Source organism: Typopeltis vanoorti, chromosome 6 (genome assembly GCF_054136105.1).
Source record: "Typopeltis vanoorti isolate ZY-2024b chromosome 6, IOZ_Tvanoo_1.0, whole genome shotgun sequence".
NCBI classification, from domain to species: domain Eukaryota; kingdom Metazoa; phylum Arthropoda; class Arachnida; order Uropygi; family Thelyphonidae; genus Typopeltis; species Typopeltis vanoorti.
In genome coordinates, this window is record NC_143554.1 from 100640016 (window position 1) to 100660185 (window position 20170).

At 34.7% G+C, this 20170-nt stretch overlaps 1 protein-coding gene across 1 annotated transcript in view; it reads left to right on the forward strand.

Annotated features, from left to right (window-relative positions):
- The window catches only part of LOC150105752 (ras-specific guanine nucleotide-releasing factor 2-like), a 294996-nt gene that overhangs the window by 258679 nt on the left and 16147 nt on the right, over window positions 1-20170 (forward strand). Inside the window, exons 25-29 of the mRNA XM_090394546.1 lie at window positions 1366-1545; window positions 7793-7890; window positions 11001-11085; window positions 11178-11375; window positions 17622-17701. Coding sequence (XP_090250672.1) covers window positions 1366-1545; window positions 7793-7890; window positions 11001-11085; window positions 11178-11375; window positions 17622-17701 — 641 coding nt within the window. The remainder of the gene's footprint in view (window positions 1-1365; window positions 1546-7792; window positions 7891-11000; window positions 11086-11177; window positions 11376-17621; window positions 17702-20170) is intronic.

Consider the following 20170-nt stretch of genomic DNA (forward strand, 5'->3'; position numbering starts at 1 on the left):
ATTAGGAAACGTCCAACTTTAGTTTCCTTTTCTTTTCTGCATCAAGCAATTGCAGCTGGCAAAATTTTTTGTTGTTGGCTAAATCTCTTCATGTTGGAATCAATTTCTTCAAACAACCGAATTAATTAACAGAGGCAAATTTCTTGCCTGTGTTTTTTCATTATACATGTTTTCCAGGCTTGGCTTTTTCTTATTCTTCTACTTTTTCTGCTTCTGTTTTTTTCTCTCTTCTTCTTCTTCTTCTGCTTTTTTCGCCCTTCTTCTTCTGAAACTTTCTCTGCTTCTAATTCTGTAAGCTCGTAATTTCAGAGCTCTTTTTCGTCAGCTTCCAAATGCTCTACATCATCACTGTCAATCTCCAACTTCGATTCTTCAGATAAAAACACTGTATCGTCAACAATATCGTGTAAGCATTCGTCTTTATTGAATCCTGTGAATGTATGAACACATATTTTCAGTACTATCATTCAAACGCCATTCATACACTGCTCTCACTTCACTCCATGCTTTATTTACATTATTTTTTTCTATGCAAGATCATTATATTCCGTCCAAATCTAAAAGTCTCTAGGGATTTTCTCATAGTGATGAGCAGTAGTAGCCTGGACAAAAGGTGTCCTTTAATAATATGTCTCGATGGCAGCAATAACACCTTGATCTATAGGTTATAGGAGTGATATGTGTGTATTGGTGAACGTGTTAAGGAATGGTTATCAGTACAAGTGGCTGAAGTCACATATGTCGTAAGTCGGACTGACTGTGTTAATAACAGTAAGACGTCTTTGTTCAGATTTTGAGTTTTCTAAGAAGGTTTTTAGAAACCGCACAACGAACATTGTTAAGGTTCGCCTCATTGTATTCATCAATTTTCTTGCTCTGCAATGGGAGGAGTCTATTGTAGATGAGTCGGTTTTGATGATGCCCTTTGGTTGGTAAGACTTGAGTTCAAATCTCTCTAGGAGACGCGAAGAACCTTGATAAGGGGTTTTGGAAGTTGGTCAACCGATCTCATAAATGAGTAGTTTTCTTCTGGTAAATTCTTGTTTTTTTACCACTAAACAGACAAAATACCAACAATACATTGGCATTACAGTCAATTCTTCAGTTGCTTAGACCATTATTGCAAACACCAACAACAAATAGAGCTTACGAATATCCCCTTACCTTTTCTCAACATCCCCAAATGGGAGTTTCAGATTATGTACTATTACAACAACAACAATTATTGATAAACTATCTAAAAATTAAACTACTTGTTTTGACATTGAGTACGCTTAATTTTTCATAGGAGGAATAACAATTGCAAAACCAGAAACGAAAACTTCATTAGTAATTTCGTTCTTTTCTATTTTTGTGTTTTTGCAGGACTTTGAGAACGATAGAAAATTATTGAATCTAACCACGGAGTTCTTAGAAGAACTTGTACATAATACCAATCTTTTACCAGCAGAACACAAAGCAGCAGCTCAGTTACTTCAAATGATATCTAAACAAGACGAGGATAAGATAACAGTGGACTTAGATATGTTATTAGCAACTCCCATGGTAAGTTTCCATTCTGTTAATATACGTGGAGAAGTCTGTGGATATTCGCGATATAACTATTGAAATTAGGACAGCAAATACAGAATATTTAACCCCTTCATTATTGAATATATTTCCCAATTTTTGAATACACGTAGTTCAACTGTAAGCTAACCTTTTATATCTACAGAAATACTGCAGAAAAATCACATCAAAATTGGCAATATTTGGGTTTGTTGCGTTAAAATTTCGATTCAGTGCTTCATCAACATTTACCAAATGATCCACGTGCTTCCATTACTCCGTGCACGAAAGATGAAAACACGCGGAGACTCCATTTTTGTGAGCAAAATATTATAAAGCTTGGAAAGACTACCGATTAGATAGTATAAGTGAAATATTTCATATAACATAACGGGAAAAAATGTTCAAATCATTGCCCGTTACTTTCTGACTTACACATGTATAGTAAGTCATTACATAAAGTAAAAAAAATGCAACGCCATCTACAACAAAATACTAATAAATTCCAAATAAATTATAATATTAATACAGTTGTTTTAGTATATTCCATTTATTTCTGTGTACTTTTTTCTTCCTACGATTTATCTTTATTATAAATAAAAATTGAAAATAAATCCTGTAAAACTCCTATAATTATATATATATATATATATTATCAATCAGCGATTAATTATTAACTAAATTATTATAATTAAACAATGATCCTCCGTTTCTTCGTATTTTGTAACGTAGAAATTTTCACGTGTTGAAAATTTATTGTAGCTTCAATTACATCAGAGTTCTTTTCCAAGAATTTCTAAATAAAATGCATTCGTAAAAAAACATTTTTTTAGGTTTTCTTTTTAGATGTCTTCATGGCAAAATGAGTACAATTAATTTCATGTTATGGAAGCGGTTGCATTCATTTCGTAAGTGATTTTATCTTTGCCTTTGAATCCTTCATTAGTCATCGATTTCCGTTTTATTCTGGTGTAATTTAGAACATCGTTTCAACTGTTGTTGAACAGTAGTGGCAAGACATAAAATATGCATTTACTTCATGTGATTGTACCACAGTTTAACTCAACTGTGTCTGAAAAGAATATAAATCTTGATGTCACTATGATACATTTCAATGTCCAACTCAAAATCTCCTATTTATTGATCTCTTCCGGCTATAATATCTTTGCTTCATCGCTCTCCTGATTACACTCCAGTGTAATCAGGAGAGCGATGTTTTCGAAGTTCTGATCCAGAATGAAGATTTCGTTTACTATGATTAAATCTAACATGAACTGTTCACATTCGATATAAGTGTTAATCATACTCGCTCTCCAGACACCTTCATCTCTTCTTAGAATATTGTTTGGATTCCTGAGAATATCGTTTGTCCTTGAGCAAATTATGATCAGAACCATAAAACAAATCCACGTTGTTATCCTTGACTTCAGATTTTCTCTGGCTAAAATAATGCCAATACGGATGACGTTTTTTGCTGCACTTCCTTGGTTGAAATGTCGTGTTTTCTAATCCTTTGATACAAACATTTACACTGCATACATCGATACAATTCTTCCATTTATAGAAACATATCTATCTAAGCCTCGAGTAACAAGAAGTGGACCACAGCTATTCAGTAGAAGAACCAAATAAGAATACTGCACTAACTTTCGCAGAAATCATCTTCCTTTTCTAATAACACAAAAACTTGAAACAGTTGAGAGAAAATGATCACGAAGACTGATTTTAAAAGAGCCATAAATATATTGGAATATAGCATGATGCTTAAATGTTAGAGAAACATTACGGTCAAGGATATTAGACATGGTTTTTCCAAAGTTGATTGCACTTCTTTTGAGTCCAAATGGTTGTCGTGGATCATACTCACAAAACATGGCTATTCATCTGGTTCCATAATATCACTTGAATCCTTGGACTGGTCTTGATAAATATTTGTACCATCCCAAACATAGAAAAGTGAAGTGTTCCTATTTAAACCTTTCATCAAAATGAGATAAGAAGAGTCTGTTTGGATCTAAACAGAAATGTTGTTTGATTTTGATAGCATTTCGTCCACTATTATGAAGGCCTGTGCTTTAGATATAGTCTTTTTCGTTAACCTTTTTTTATATTCTTCATTTCTGCGGATATTTATACAAATAGCTTGGAAATTAGTACGTAATTCAGATCTATTCCTTAGAAGAATGACAAATCGTTCTCATAGCTCAGTTCATTTCTTTCTCAAATAATAGAAAAATCCATCAATAGTGTGGATTCTTGTATTCAGCTTGGTAAGAAATCTCTAATCTAATATTACTCTTAGAGAATATGGATTACTCCACCGTGCATCACAAGTAAATAACTACTAGAAATGTCATGAAACATTCTGCTGAAAAGTGGTTATTCCTGCTATCGCTAAGGCGTATTGTTGTCTTTAACATAAAAGTGCGTATTAAGTAATGTTTCTATCATATGTCTATCTTCTGACTTTCACGACTAGAATTTCAGCTTTATCCTGCAGTTTTGTAATTAATACTGGGTACTACAGTGTGCCGTTCTTTCATAAACTCTCTTCCTTGTGTATTATAATGGGTGGCCTTCTCAAATTCTGTAAGTTCTATCCTCCGTTTTAGTGATTTGAATTAGAGAAACCTCTCGTGTTCGGATCCCCCCCCCCTCCGCTAAAACATTCGGATCAAAAATATGCTCTATAGGATTTGTTAAGGAAAGAATCACTCTGTGTAGTTTATTTTGCTTCCTTGCTATTACCAAGCGTAATAATATAAAAACTCCTATGTCATCTAACTCCATTGCTACAGCAGATGGTGCATTATCATATTGACATCTAAAGGAGACGTATTATACAGAGCTGTTAGAGAATGGAGACGAAATAGAATTGCTGATAGTCAATATAACACTCATTGCTTATTTTTGAGAACGTTATGACAAGCGATTCCGTTTTCAGACAATTTCAGCATCTTCCTTTCACCTATATAACTTCACACTTAACAAATTATCATTATTATTATTATTATTAAGAGAGACCTCCATGGAGGTCTCTCTTAATAACAATAAGGATCTAATCAGTAACTCAGCGAGCGAGGCCACATACTACACACACCAGCTGCCATACTATTCTTGAGTTCATTCACACGGCTTGGACTCACAACATTCAATGGCAATCCATTCTAATCACGCACCACCCTATGAGAGAGAAATCTAGCCCTCACCCCTTTCTTAGCGAACTTCATTCTCAGATTCCAAGAATGTCCTCTTGTCCTTTCTCCACCCTCCATAAATATTCAATTGAATATTTATGGAGGGTGGGGAAATTGAAATTTCCATGAAAATTCCATATTCAATTGAAATTCTGTATACTCTTTCATACGTTTGTAAGTCATAAATCATATCACCTCCCTTTCTCCTGTTTGTTAGTGTCTGCAGTCCACAAATTCCCAATCTGTCTTCATAATCAGTATTCCACAATCCTGATATAATTTTAACACTCTCCTTTATACTCTCTCCAATATATCAGAATCACAACGGAAACCAGGAGACTAGACCTGGTTTCCGTTACAAGAGAGGTCTTATTAAGGCCTTGTAAAGAGGCAAAATAACATCCTTATCTTTACATGTGAACGTTCATTTAAGCATTGTAATTATCTTTTGAGTTGTATTTGCAATCTCTGTTACATGGCCCCTGAACTTCAACTTCCTGTCTATTAACACTCCAAGATCCCTAGCCTCATCAGTTTCTTCTAGCCTAATCCCACCAATATAATACGACATTGAATATCTAATCATGCCGAAGTGAATGACTTACTTTTACTGACATTGAACAGACACCCATTTTCCCATCCCCACAATTTCAGCCTATTCAAATAATTCTGAAGTATTACATATCAGCAGCATTCTTGATTACCTACCTATCTTTGCATCAGCAGCAAATAGCTGTATGTCGCTTGTCAAATCCTTCCCAATATCGATGTATAGATTCAATAACAGTGCACCAAGCACTGATCCTTGTGATACACCACTGGTTACCTTAAATCTTGCTGGCTCACATCCCCCCCATATACCACTTTTTTTATATTTGTCAGTCAGCCATCCTCTTATCCATGCTAATATTCTGTAATTCAAACCCATATTCTACAACAGTCTACCATTCTGTATTATGTCAAAAGCCTTAGCAAAATCCAAACGTATAATTGCGTATCCATTCCCCTTGTCTACGGGAATGGTAACATCGTTATAGAATGTGAACAAGTTGTTAAAACATGACCTTTCCTTAATAAACCTATATTGCTCGTTGCAAAGTAGAGATTCACTGTCAACCCATTTCTGAATGCGAGCCCTAACGAATTTTTCCAAAATCTTCACCACCAATCCTGAAATACTGATTGGTCGATTGTTGGATGCATCGGTCTTTGCACCACCCTTGTGCAATGAAATTACCATACATTCTTTCTATTCCTGCGGAATCTTTCCAGTTCTGAGACTTATATTAAACAGCCTGGTCAAAGGCACATCCAGCTCAGCTGAACACTCTTTTAATACACGTACTGATATCCCATCAGTCCTTATTGCTGAATTCTTATTCAGTTTGTGCAACAGCTCTAATACCTCGGCCTCACATACCTGAGTTTCTTCATCCGGTGAAGAGGTAGCAGTGAGCTCAATGTCGCATACACCAGGTTGATATCTTTTAACAAAATGGGGTCTGATTAGTTGAACAACCTCTTCTGCATCCGTATTCCTCACGCCATCTGCATTTAGAATAGTTATTCTTTCATATTCATTCTTATTTTACTTGCAGCATATCGATAGAATTCTTGTGGGTTGTCTTTAGCATGTAGAGTCAGTTTCTTTTCATACTCAGACTTTGCTTTCCCTTCAACAGCTTTGATTATTCTATCCTGCTGCTTATAATTTTTCATAATGCACATCATCCTTATGCACACAGCATTCCTTCTACATCATTTTTTTCTTACGAATCTCTTGCTTAATAAGATCATATATCCATCTGACTCTTACCCTATTTATTCTTCGAGCTCTAGGGACACATTCTGATATCGCATCATTTAAGTATTGTTTAAATGCTTCCCATGCACTGTCGATATTCTTCACATCCATACCGATCCTATTCTACTGAACTCAGCATACTTCTCAGTTGGTTATAATTGGCTGCTTTGTGGTTCAGCATTTAACCTCTTCTGAATGGAACATTCATAAACTTAGTCACTTCCAGTGAGTAGCGCATGATCACTTTCACCAACCGGAGGCAGAATGGTCTTTATATGAAATGTCCTCTTCATAGGGCGTTTCAATAAAGCTTTTAATCAAATGCTGCTTGAGGAAGTTGTCCCGCAACAGCTCAATAAATGCATTTTCATTCTTCTCATGAGATTCTACTGCTACCCCCAAAGGTGATATATTGTGATGAGGTGATATATTTTCGTTTAAAGCTCTTGTGGAGTCCTTTCTCTATCCAGAATCCACTGATGTATGGTGGTATAAAAGCACAACCTTATTCATCAATTTATTCTCCTACTGCTGCTTATTTTGTAGTCAGCCTGACGGTTTCTGTTGCTTTTACCATCTTTTAATGACGTCGATTTTTTCCCAACAAAAATTTTTCCCAACAGCCGAGCTCGCGTTCTAACTAGAATGCTGGAAAATTGATTTATACTTTTCAAATGAAGAGTTTGAGTATGAAGTCGGCATGATTCCCTTTCCGGAAACTCTTTGAGTGTCTGCAAAAACAATAAAAAACCAGAAAGAGCTGCGAATAACTTTCTATCCTTACCCGAACTTAGGATTATTGGACCTCAAGTTTGTGTCGTAAAAAATATTTGTGTCTGATACTTAATAAAAAGTGAGATTAAGTTCGTTATTATTCGTTTAAAATAGTGTTCTGGATTCATTCTATCAGTTAGTTGTATGTCAACGTAACAAACCTTATCACATTGAGAGTTAGGACTAAATTATACTGTCTGATTTCAATCATCTGTATTATTTCACATATATTTACCATAATCATTTCTTTAAATAACTGTCTATAAGAATGTTATGATTCTAAATATGTTTTTTAGCTCTTTGGGAAAATGGAAAATCTTTTAAACACTTCGCATGGCTTTTAAATATCAAACATTACATTGAAATATTACGGATATATAAGACATGTACCAGTGTAATCTGTTTAATGGTGGGAAGAATATTATCTAATTTTTAAATAATAATAATAAATTTTAAATTGTTCACATAGGTAGCAAGTAAAGAAACTATAGAAACTTTGTCTGCTCTGGAGATCGCAGAATCAATGACATACTTGGACCACAAAATATTCATTACTATACGTAGCGAGTAAGTTGCCTTCTATTTCCTCATTAATAGCAAATTTTATTTTATGAAAATTACTCATTTTGTTGCAAATTCAAATATATAAACTATCCTTTACTTTAATTCAACTCGGATTTTCAAATTTCAAATATGTCGATCAACGATGTGAACCAAACTGTCTGTAAATTCATACCACAGCCAGCTTCAGCCCTCGCAGTGTTAGTGGTAATGAAAATACTATAAACAAGACCCCGTTATATCCTAGTCGTGATTAAAGAACGGCTTTGAATTGATATATAGGAAAAATGAGTCTGAACGACATAAAAGTTAACAGGACAAGCAGTGTTCAACATTGATAAAACTGCCGTGATTGCTCAAACTAATAGATATTCGAATATGTTTTCCGTTAATGTCATTTTCCGAGGCCTCTTCCATTAATTTCAGGACTTTAATTTTTAATTTATGTTTTAAAAACGCTCGTCCTGTTAACTTTTATGTCGTAATGAAAAGTTATACGACCTCTTGATTTTCTCAACGGATGGAAAATTTATCGCTTTAAAATTTTTCAGACCAAGGAGAGAAGCAAGAGGGATCATACTTCATTTAGTGGACAGACTACAGATTTAAATATTAAAAATTAAAATTTGAAAATATTAGAAAAATTTAGAGCTTGTATTTCATTAGGAAATAACTTCGGTGTTCGGCATAAATTCGAATAAAAATTAATGCATGTAAACGACTCTATTCCTTCACTGGAGTTAAATGCATCCTGCGCCAGTAATTATGACCTCTAAAACTATTCCTCAATGATTTCCAAACTAACTGATTAAAAGTGGCATAGAAATGTGCAAAAAAGTAAGGAAGTAGAGAATAAAAAAAATCTCGCATATTATTTAAACAAAATCCTTTTTTTTAACTGCTTGTGGAGAGAGAGTAACATTGTCATTCATTTTTCAGAATCATTCATAGTACCATTCCGAACGTTGACAAACTATGGTATACAGTATTAAAACCGTAGGATTTGTGGTTGAATTATGGAGCTGAAACAACTAATAAAGCCCGTGTATTTATGTCTAAATTGTGTTTTTCTTGCCGGTTTGCCTGTTTTTTGGGGAAGAAAAATCGGATAAAAAATCTTTCTTAACCTTCCACTAATTTACTGTTAAGTGGGAAAGAAACTTATAAATTTCTCTGCGTTCTAGATTCGAATCCACGTCATTCCAACCAAATAGCATCATTTGATTAGAATGAAGTATATCGTAAATTAGAAAGTCCTAAAAGCGACGTTTCTACAGAGAGAGAGAGAGAGAGCAAAATTGCGTAACGTTTTAATCCATTTTGTTCTTGTAAACAGTAGGTGGTTTCTCACAGTGAGAAATGAACATCACTGCTCCACAAAAGTACCAAAACCTCCACGCGAAAAGGTATAAAGTATACCGCAAGAAACACGGCCGTAAGGGTTTTTTCTTTTCATTTTTCAGTGATAACAAGCTTCGAGTTTCAACGTTCTAGTGTTGGATATCTTATCAGACATCATAGCAACTCACATAATAATAATAATAATAACGTTTCTACGTATCATATAAAGGGTTCATGTTGTGCAAAGTTTCCACCATTTAATGAGTTTTATCATCTACAAAATTGACAATATATAATTAAGGAAAGTTGTATATAAATAAAAAACATATACTTAACGTTTGCATTTAATTAAAAGGCATGATGAACCAACATGCCTTTTAAAATGCGACTGCTTATTTCTTTCACCCTGACGTGTTGTCTGCTCTGCTTGTACGGACAGTGGTAATATTAATACTTTTCAAATTATCCAAATTAAGGAAATTAACAGTGATTTGGCATAGTCTGTCTCATATAAACATGGATACATTGACAAGAAAGTGCCGAATGTGTTGTAAATAGCCGAGTTATTATAATTAATCATTTAAGTAAGATATATAATCCAGATCGATCAATTAATTCTATGGAAGTTGAGATGGATCTGGGTGAAATGATAAAGATGGAAGAGGTGGGGATGTTAAAATAGTGCAAGAGCTTGGTGAGTTGGATGAGCTAATAAGCAGGTGTATTAAAGGTATGTGCTAGAGAATTAACTATGTCCCTAACCCGGTTATTTAACTTGACTTTCAACACAAACACGATTTGGATGAGTGAGAGGATGGCAAGATAAGCTCACTTATACAAAAGGAAGGAGTTAAAACTGATGCAGTCAAAATTATAGACAAGTCTGTATATTTGGAGTAGTTACTAAGTTACGAGAGATGCTGGTGAGGATTTACATCCATAGGTAAATAGATTAGTCACGGCTTTGTGAAAGATATATCTTGTTTTTGAATCACTAATCATATTTTGCATAAGGGGAATGAATACGCTGATTCTTTTAGTTTTTGCCAAGGCATGTTTGGTGGAATTTCACAGGAAGTAATCATATATATTCAGATGCATATAGGTGCTGAATCTAGAAGAAATAGGAGGGGCCAGTGGAGTAATAAAGGGTTCTTTGCCAGGACCACCCCTGTTTAACATCTATATTAATAAGTTTGCGAAGAGTCAGGAGGGAAACCAATTATATACGCGGGTGATATTGTTAGATCGGGTGGTGAGGAAGAATTTCTAATGCAGAATCTTGCAGGATGACTTGAACAAACTTATTCTGTGGACAAATGTTAATGAGTGCCGTTTAATGTAGCTAAGTACAAAGTTATGCATTTTGAACTAAATACACTGCAGTCTGATATGATGATGATAATAATAATAATAATAATAATAATAATAATAATAATAATAATAATAATAATAATAATAATAATAATGTGATATATGTATATATATACAGTATATATTAATCACAGTCGAGAACTTCTCAGACCACACTCATATCGTCGTTTGCACAGCTTTAGTGTAATAGCTTCAACTCGAAACTTTTCATACTGGCCGCAAGGGGCGCCTGCTGTTTGTAAATCGATTGTCCTTCGCTAAACATTTATATAATTGTCTCACCGTGAGTTATCTTTGCTAAAAGTATGAGGTAGCACCTTATATATCATTCTCAGCCAGATATAATATATTTAAGATATTTTGTTGCTATTTAACCAAAGATAAACATATTTTCTTCACAGGGAGTTCCTCTGTCAAGCATGGATGAAACCAGAGAAAGCTACGAAAGCTCCGAATATCCTTCTTATGACTAGAAGATTCAATGACGTAAGTGTTCATGTCATTTTAGGAACAGTTTTCAACTCATTATTGTCAATTTCCGCATGCGCAAATTGAAACCATTGTTCACATGATTTCAGGTTAGTCGTTTAGTAGTATCGGAAGTTATGCGTTGTCCAGAGATGTCGAAAAGGGTGTCGATCATTGAGAAGTGGGCTGCCGTAGCGGACATTTGTCGCTGTTTGCATAATTTCAATGGAGTCCTGCAGATCTGTGCAGCCTTCATGAACAGCTCAGTTTTCAGGCTAAAGAAAACTTGGGAAAAAGTATCCAAAACTGTAAGTAGAAGTTATATTTGTTTTATTATTAATTAAATAACAAACCATCGCATATTAAAACATGGCTTCTAAATAAGAATTGTGCACGTTAACATAATTGATTAATAAAGCTATTTAAAATATTATTTAACAAGCCGATCATTCTTTTAAGGAGTTAATCCTTTTTTGCTTTAGAAGCCATGTAAGTTCTGTGGAACAGATTAACGCCTTAGTCCACGTCTTTCAGCTGTACATTCTCTAGAGATTATCCTTTTAATTTTCACATGAGAAAGGTTCAAACAAACGCTTATCTTAAAAGTATCGTAGTCTTTAAGAGAAAGACCACAAAAGTGGAAGTCGAAAGTGGATATCAAAGACACGTGATTAGGTATAGAACATGTGCGTTTGTATGGCGCGGATTAGTAGAGATGGCAGCACAGAGGCACAGCTTGATTCAGTTATGCAGTACAGACAGGCATTGCCTCGAAACCAAGCAGACATGACTCGTCAGTTTTCGAGATCATGTTCATAAAACTAAAACACTTCTTGTCCTTGTGAAACAATATCTGAAATGAACGTACAAAATTAACTGTTGAGTGTGTACACAGCTTAAGTGAAGTTTGCAGGATAGAAAACCAGTCCTAATAGAGATATTGTTCGGTTAAAAGCTTTTCGAAGGAATTAACAAACATCTCAGTGTATGTAGTTATATAGTGGAATCTGAATTAGTGCATGCGTCATACTCTTCCCAGATGAGAAAGAACTGCTTTAAAAGAACCACTTCTAATGAAGTGGTTCTTTTAAAGTCCTTTTGTCGTTATGGGCACAAAATGGTTCACAAACCAGATATTTAGGAGACATCATATTGCAATGGAATTTTATTATTACTATTGTGGGAAATGCCTTGCCTTATGCAGGAAAGATTACCCTAGATTACATTGAAGGAATGCAAGTTAAGTTTATGAATGGGGGAGGGAAGAAACAATTTAGAAATTTACACTTAAACGTAACGCTGCAGGCACGTTTAAGACATGTTACTGAACGTAAGTTGAATAGAAAACATTGCAAAAAGATAAGTCTGAGATTACGATTCGTGTTTAAATGATGTACCTAGGAGTAAGTGCCCTGCGTGCATCAATTGTTCAAAATTGTTTCTCGACAGCTTCAGTTTTTCTTAGAATCTTAGTTAAGTTTCTTCAAAATCAGTTCATCGGTTGTTGAAATTATTTCCTAGTAGACAGTCGGACGAACAGCTATGACAGAACTAAAAGGTGAGCTAATAAACGCGTCCGAAAACTTTTCGCCGCGAATTTTTTCCTCTCAACTCCTTGGTATACGCTCATAAATGAATTATTTGATGAGGAATTTTAATCGTGTGGAATAATTTCAATACAATTGTAGCGTTTTGAAATAGCTTTTCTTTTGGCATTTTGTCACATGCCTTTTTCAAATCTACAAAACTTACAGATCCTTATCATGTTCCCACGATTTCTCAACTATTTGTCTTAAAGTGAATACTTGATCCTAACAACTTCTGTTTTGCCTGAACTAAGCTTGTTCCGCTCCAAGTTACTTTTTCTTCTACAATTTTGTGGAAGAAAAAGTTACTCTTCCTCTGTAATTCTCACATTCAGTTTAATTTTCTTTTTTTTCCTGAATTTTCCAGTAATCTAAATTCGGCTGTCTAACCAAGCATTCTGAAATATTTGAACATTTCTGGTCGACTATCATCTACTCCAGCTGATGATGTCTCTTGAGTGCATTTTTCTTGATATTTTCTACCAGAGTTCTGTGTTTCTACCAGAGTTTCGTGATTCATTTAACATTCTTTCTATGTAATTACTCCACATGTCCACAGCATGTTCAGTTTTCATGTCATCTTTATCATCTCTGATTCCTTTTGAAGTACTGCACTCTTCCCTCCATTTCTAAGCTTTACAATAACCTCCAGAAAAAAAAATTCCCACTTTCTTGTTGGTTATCTTTTACATTCTTATCAACGCTTTCCCGTGACTTTTGTTCAGCTACTTTTACACGTAGCATAGTTTTTTTTAATTTTTCTCGGAATTCTTTTAGGGCATCTGCCAACTTATTTGCTAGGAGATCTTCTTTTTCAGTACTGCTTCCTTAACTTGTGTTCAGCACGGTATTTTTATCTTTCTATCCTTGCAGACAACTTCACCACATACCTCCTTGGCTGAATCAATCAATGTTTTCATGAGTCTGCCACTAAATCTCCAAGTGTGGGATTCTTGCTTTCGAACTGTTTCATTTTTTTATTGAATAATATTTGAATAAGCGAATCTACAGTTCACTTTCGAAAACGGTTCAACTTTAATTCTTTTTTAAAACTTTCAGGCGCATTGTAATAGGATATTCATTTTTAACTTGCTTAAACTAAGTGATGATTACTTCAGATTTCGAATCCGTTGTACTGAAGGAATAATTCCAAATTTTGAATGCAGTATTTCTCCTACAGTAAAATCTATTATAACTTAGCTTCAACAAGATGTATATATATAAACTTTCATCGAAAACTTCGATCTTGTTACTTAAGCTTGTATTGAGATCTTTACGGTAATGGAGAATAACAATCTCCACATTATAACTGACGGCATCATCGATATTCTAACAAAATCTAAAGCCGTATAACTCTTCTTGGTAAATCGATATTGTTAATGTAAATTTATTAGTATTAATTTGATTTCCCAGTTAAGACCCAAATACTCTTTATCTCATTCTCTCTCTCTCTTTAAAAACATTCACTGAAGAGATGTACTCATAACATCTAACGGTAATCCATTTCACACACACTCGCTATACGGATGAGAAAAATCTGGATCTCCTATCTGCTTAATTACAGCTTTACTTTCCAGGAATGACCCCCAATTAATCTATCCGCCTTCTATTACCTGCAGAGTCTCTTTTGTGTCAAGACTATAGTGCCCTCTTATCAACTGATCTGTTTCTGTCATGTCTCCTCTCTTCAGCCTGTTAGTTTTAAGATCCTTTTCCCTGACTCTGTCCTCTCATATGCAGTTTCTTAGGCCAAATATCTTGTTACTCTCCTCTGGACTGGATCTTTTCATTTGTTCCTTCATCTCTGAATCCAGGTGCCCATATTTGAGCAAAGTATCAAAGACACACACCTAGGAATAACTTCCTTATTGGAATAAGGGTTTTCCTTCAACAATGCAGTTATCTGATTACTTAACCACCCTAGTAATGTAGCCCTAACTCTCTGTTTACCATAACTCTAGGTTCCCGGCTTCGTTGACCACTTACCATTATTTTAATTCTCTACTTACAATATTCTCCATCCCTAAAGCCATAACCAATCACTCCGCAATGTGGAACTGATATTCATTGTTATTGTCCCATGGAACAGGATCTTCAAACTAACAGTTTGTCTAGATCAGTTTGCACGTATTCTGCATTGGAAACGTTTCTTACTATCCTTCCTAACTTTTTACCATCAGCAAATAATTGTATAACCAACTAGGATTGGACTGGAGAGTCATATCTTGGAGTTTGTTTTACAAACTCAATGGGATATTACTTATTATTAATATAAATTAAGTAACAATGGCCCAAGTACAATCCCTGTGATACACAATTTGTTACCCTCCTTCTCCAAGACACATAAAGCCTGTATACGTTACTCTGAGATATCCATTAAGTTAGCCACTCTCCTAGTCTATTCTGCATATTCATCCCATTGAGTTTGTAAAACGAACTCCCATGTGGAAAATTTCATTGTGAAAATTTGGGATTTTTAATTTTCACAACTTTTACACAACAATCTCACCACTTTCCCACAATCGGAGTTTGTGATATCTCGTCCAATCACCTGCATTATTCAAATCAAATCAAATGCTTACAATAACCCTAATACCTCCAACTCAGTCACTTCTATGCTTTCATCTAGGTCCACCTCAGATACTCTGCTGAGATGTCGGCCTCACTAAAATGATCACTTAATAACTCCAATATTTCTAATGTATTTGATACCCCTACTTTCCATATTCACTAAGATTATTCTTCCACCATTTCTCCTTTTACTTGCTACACACAAAAAAATACTCTTGGATTTTTTCATATATTCTAATCGTGCTTTCCTGACCATGACTATCATTTTCCTAGTCTGCTACTCTCAACCTCATCATTGCCCGTTACATGATATTTGATCGACAATATTATTTTTGTGCAGTTGTTGCTTTAAAATGATATTCACCCATTTGACTCCAGTGGTTTATTCTCCAAACTATATGAACACCGTTGCAGGTAGCTTCATTCAGATATCTTTGACCTACCAAGTGTTAAAACTGTATGATCTCTCTCTCTCTCTCTCTCTCTCTCTCTTTCAGAACTGAAACAAAACAATTATCTAATTTATGTACAGACTCTCAGGTGCTATTTCTAGATCCAGTATTTTTGCACCACATGTCCCTTCGAATCATAATGCGCTGCTTAAAACCCAGCTATCCTTCAGTAACTCTATAAATTCTCTTTCCCTTTATTCCCAAGTTTTTACTCTTTCCAGTATGTCTCATAGTTGAAATCACCATTATGCGAGACCTCTTCAAATCACCCTGATCTACAAAAGTTTATAATTATGTATTTTGGCCTTTTAACTAGTATCTTCTTCTTAGCACCAAATAGATTCAACCCCACTGCATGTAGTACCCTTACTACCACCTCTGGTTCTCTACCCTTTAAGTTTGATTCTACTGCAGTCATTAACAATAGTTTTCATTCTTCTTTAATAGCCATTAACCATATTCATTTTTCTTTAACAGTCATTAACAATAGTTTCCATTTTTCTTTAACATTCACTGACAATAATTTCTTTCCATCACATGTCTTCCCTGAATGCATTGTATCCATCACATTGTATTCCTGTAACGTATGCTGCTTCTGTTAGCCGGGTTTCACTAATGCCGATGAATTTTGAGTCTAAAAATTCACATCTTTATTTCTGGTACCTAATGATGTTAATGAACATGACTCATAGTTAACATCGGGATGGTGTATATTCATGTAGCTAGAAAAACGACCCTGGTTCCATTAAACAACCTGAGCTGATTCGTCAACCACATTCTCTACCCCGCCATCGCAATCATTTGTTTGATTGTCTAACAAAATGAGTCCCAACATTCTCAGGGTCATATCTTCCATATTATCCTCTCTCTCTCTCTCTCTTTTACAAACTTTGACTCTTTTTGTTCTTCTTTTTCACCTAATTCAACAAAATATTTCATACTTTCCCTGATACCGTACTTATCGTCGCCTTTCAAATTGCTTGTTCCGATTAATGTAATCATATCTTCACTTCGTATAGTGCACCGGCTTGCATTTAACCTCAGTGACGTTATGAATCATCTCCTTCCCTGAAAATATTCTTTAGATATTCGTTGTAGAACTCCCTGATTCTCCAGGATCATTGAATTTACCGTACATCAATATATCCTTTTTTCACTTTTATTCTCTGTGCTTTCTATTTTTTTTTTTTTTTCGTTTCTGATAATTTGTCGCTTCCTTGGCTTTCCTGACTTAATAGCGGTTTCCAGTCTTTCTAACTCCCGTTTTGTATTATGAAGTGGTGAATGTACCTTCGTCGTAATACACTCGTCTGTTGTATCCCTCTGTTGCTTCCAGATTATCATAGCACGATATTTCTCTCTCGCTCTCATTACAAAGTGTTTGTCTTTTTACCATACTTTCAACCCATAAATCATTGACTTTTCTGTAATAAGTACATTTTACACACGCTACACTACACTACAAGAAGTTCCCAATGCAATGCCGAAATCTTTAAACAAAAAAGTACTTATATTTTTGCTTAAAGATTGTTTAAATATCAAATGCTAAATAGCTGAACTAATCAGAATAAACTAAATCAAACTACTGTAAATATAAATATACATCTGAACTATAAATTATACTAATCTAAATTTAAACTAATCTACAATAATTTAATTAATCTAAATTTAAATTAGACATAATACAAACAAAAGTTGTATTCATACACGTACTAATTTTTGAGCTGTGAACTGAGCAAATATTAGCTCTAATCTAAAGAGTTCTCCTAAATCAGTCATAGTTAGGTTATATTTCATCAGCATAATCTTAAATTGTGAAAGATCAATTTCCAGTCTTATGTTGGAGTTAAGCCTGGTATTTTGTATTATATTGGTATTAGGTAATGATTTATAATATTTATAATATTTCTTTTGTCTCCGGTTTCACCTAACATCATTTTTGCAGACCAAGCAAAGTGTTGATAAGCTTCAGGTCCTTGTATCCGCAGATGGACGGTTTCGAAATATGCGTGATGCATTACATAGGTAAGAACTGATGGAATCTGTTAATATTGTGTGTGTATATATATATATATATATATATATATATATATGTTAACATTGTTAAAAGAAGTCTTATTAACAATGACTTTCATTATGTAGCATTTTTCATGTAACGTTTCTTGTTAGCCTTGTTACCCTCGGTTAGCGTATCCCACTCAAACCAACAGGTTGCAGATTCAAACCCTCACCGGAGAGGTAGATGTTTTCGGAAAGAATTCCTCAACAAACCCGTATTGGTTTGGAATTTATGGTTAAACTGAAAGACACAATGAAAAAAGGAAAAGTTGGTCCTTCTTGGGGATCTAAATAGCAGAGTAGGAAATGATTGTCAGACAAACAAAAATATTTTGGGAAAATTTGGAGAAAAGCGCAAAGCTAATAATAATGCAAATACCTGTGGGATTTCTGCTCAGGACATGGACTGGTTATTACTAACACCATGTTCCAACATAAAAATGTGCACAAATTCACATGGAGAGAAGAGGCAAGGAATAAGAAAAGTCTCATTGACTATGTTATTGTCGATAGTGATGTTTTCTCCCTAATGCAGGACACCAGAGGATTTGAAATTGGAAATGATCGCTATTTAGCTTGAGCAGAAAAAAATTGAATTTCATAATGAAAAGAAGAACATGTAAGAAAGTTTTAAAGCGAATAAAAGTTGAGCAGCTCTTAGATATAGATATAAACTGTAGACTGAAATACACAAAGCTTATTAGGAAAAAAATGAAAGAGTTTGAGAACAGGAACCAAACCTTAGAGATTCAGTGGCAAACCTTGAAGAAAACCTTGACTGATTCAGCCAGAGAGGCATGTGGTGAGGTTGTCTGCAAGGATAGAAAAATCAGAACTCCATGGTGAACACAGGACATTAAAGAGGAAGTGAAGGAAAAGAAGAAAGTATATCAAAAGTTCCTGGTAAATAAGTCAGATTTTGCTCTTAGAGAATACAGAGACAAATGGAAGAAAGCTAAACATTGCGTAAAACTAGCTAAACAAAAGTCATGGGAGGACTTTGCCAAGAACACAGAAAATAAATATCAAGAAGGTGGCAAAATATTCTGGAGGTTGTTGAAGAAGCTTAGGAATAGAGGAAAGAGTGCTGTAAAAGGAATTAGAGATGATAAAGGTGACATGAAAACAGGAGAAAAAGATATTCTTAAAGTCTGGAGTAATTATTACGAAAACTTGCTAAATGAAACAAGCAGTGACAGCACAGTGGTAAAAAACACTCAACAGGCATACAGTCAGGAATACATATCCATACTTGAAGTAGAAAAAGCCATCAAAGGCCTGAGATGTGGAACGGCAGCAGGAGTAGATGATGTTCAACCAGAAATGCTAAAGTATCAAGGCATAAGATTCTTACAGTGGTTGGACTGCATAGAGGGACAAATTCTGGATGACTGGAGTAGGAGCTCTCATGGTACCCATATGTAAAAAGGGAAATAAAACTGAATGTGAGAATAACAGAAGTATTTCTCTACTGAATGTTCCTGGTAATATTTATGCAAGTATACTTGAACAACGGTTGTGAAGGATTGTGAAAGATAAGCTTGGTGAAGAACAAGCTGGATTCAGGCCAAATAGAGGCTGTCACGATCAGATCTTCACTTTACGACAAATAGTTGAGAAATCATGGGAATTATTATTATGTTGCACCTCCAGGGAGTCCAAAGACTTATCGAGAAAGAGTGTGCAACAGCATCGAATGATTAACCCCTGCCAACTACTAACCGCGCTCAAACTTGCTTAACCTTTTGCGAGCCATTAGGAGCAGAGGCTCTGTATTTAAGTTTTGTCGATTTGAAAAAGGCATGTGACAAGGTGCCAAGAGAAAAATCATTCAAAATGCTACAATTATATGGTGTCAATGGGGCATTATATCAAGCAATAGTTAGTCTTTATTTGAGTTGTAAGTCAGCAGTTAGAACTGAAGGAACTAGGAAGATGGTTTAATGTTACATCTGGTGACTGACAAGGATGCACATTATTCCCTCTGATATTCATTATCTGTATGGATCACATTATGAAGGAAAGTGGTATTAAACACGATATCAGAATTGGAGATGTTACTGTCACCTCTTGGCTTTATGCAGACGATGTTATTCTTCCAAATAATTCGCTACAAGTCTGCAAGATTCCCTGACCAAATTGAATAACTGATGTAATAAATATGGTATGAAGGTCAGCAATAACAAGCCAAAGACAATGAAATTAGGCACAAGCATTGTAATTATCAACTTCATTATGAATGGAGAACCTATAGAACAAGTAAAACATTTCAGCTACTTGGCACAATTTTTAGTGAAGATGGTAAATTAAATATGGAAATAGACAACAAAATCAACGAAGCTGCAATGGTAGGAAATCCACTGAATAAATGTATATGGAATAAGAGAGAAATTAGTCAAAACTCTAAATTAGCTGTATACAAGACTGTGTTCAAAC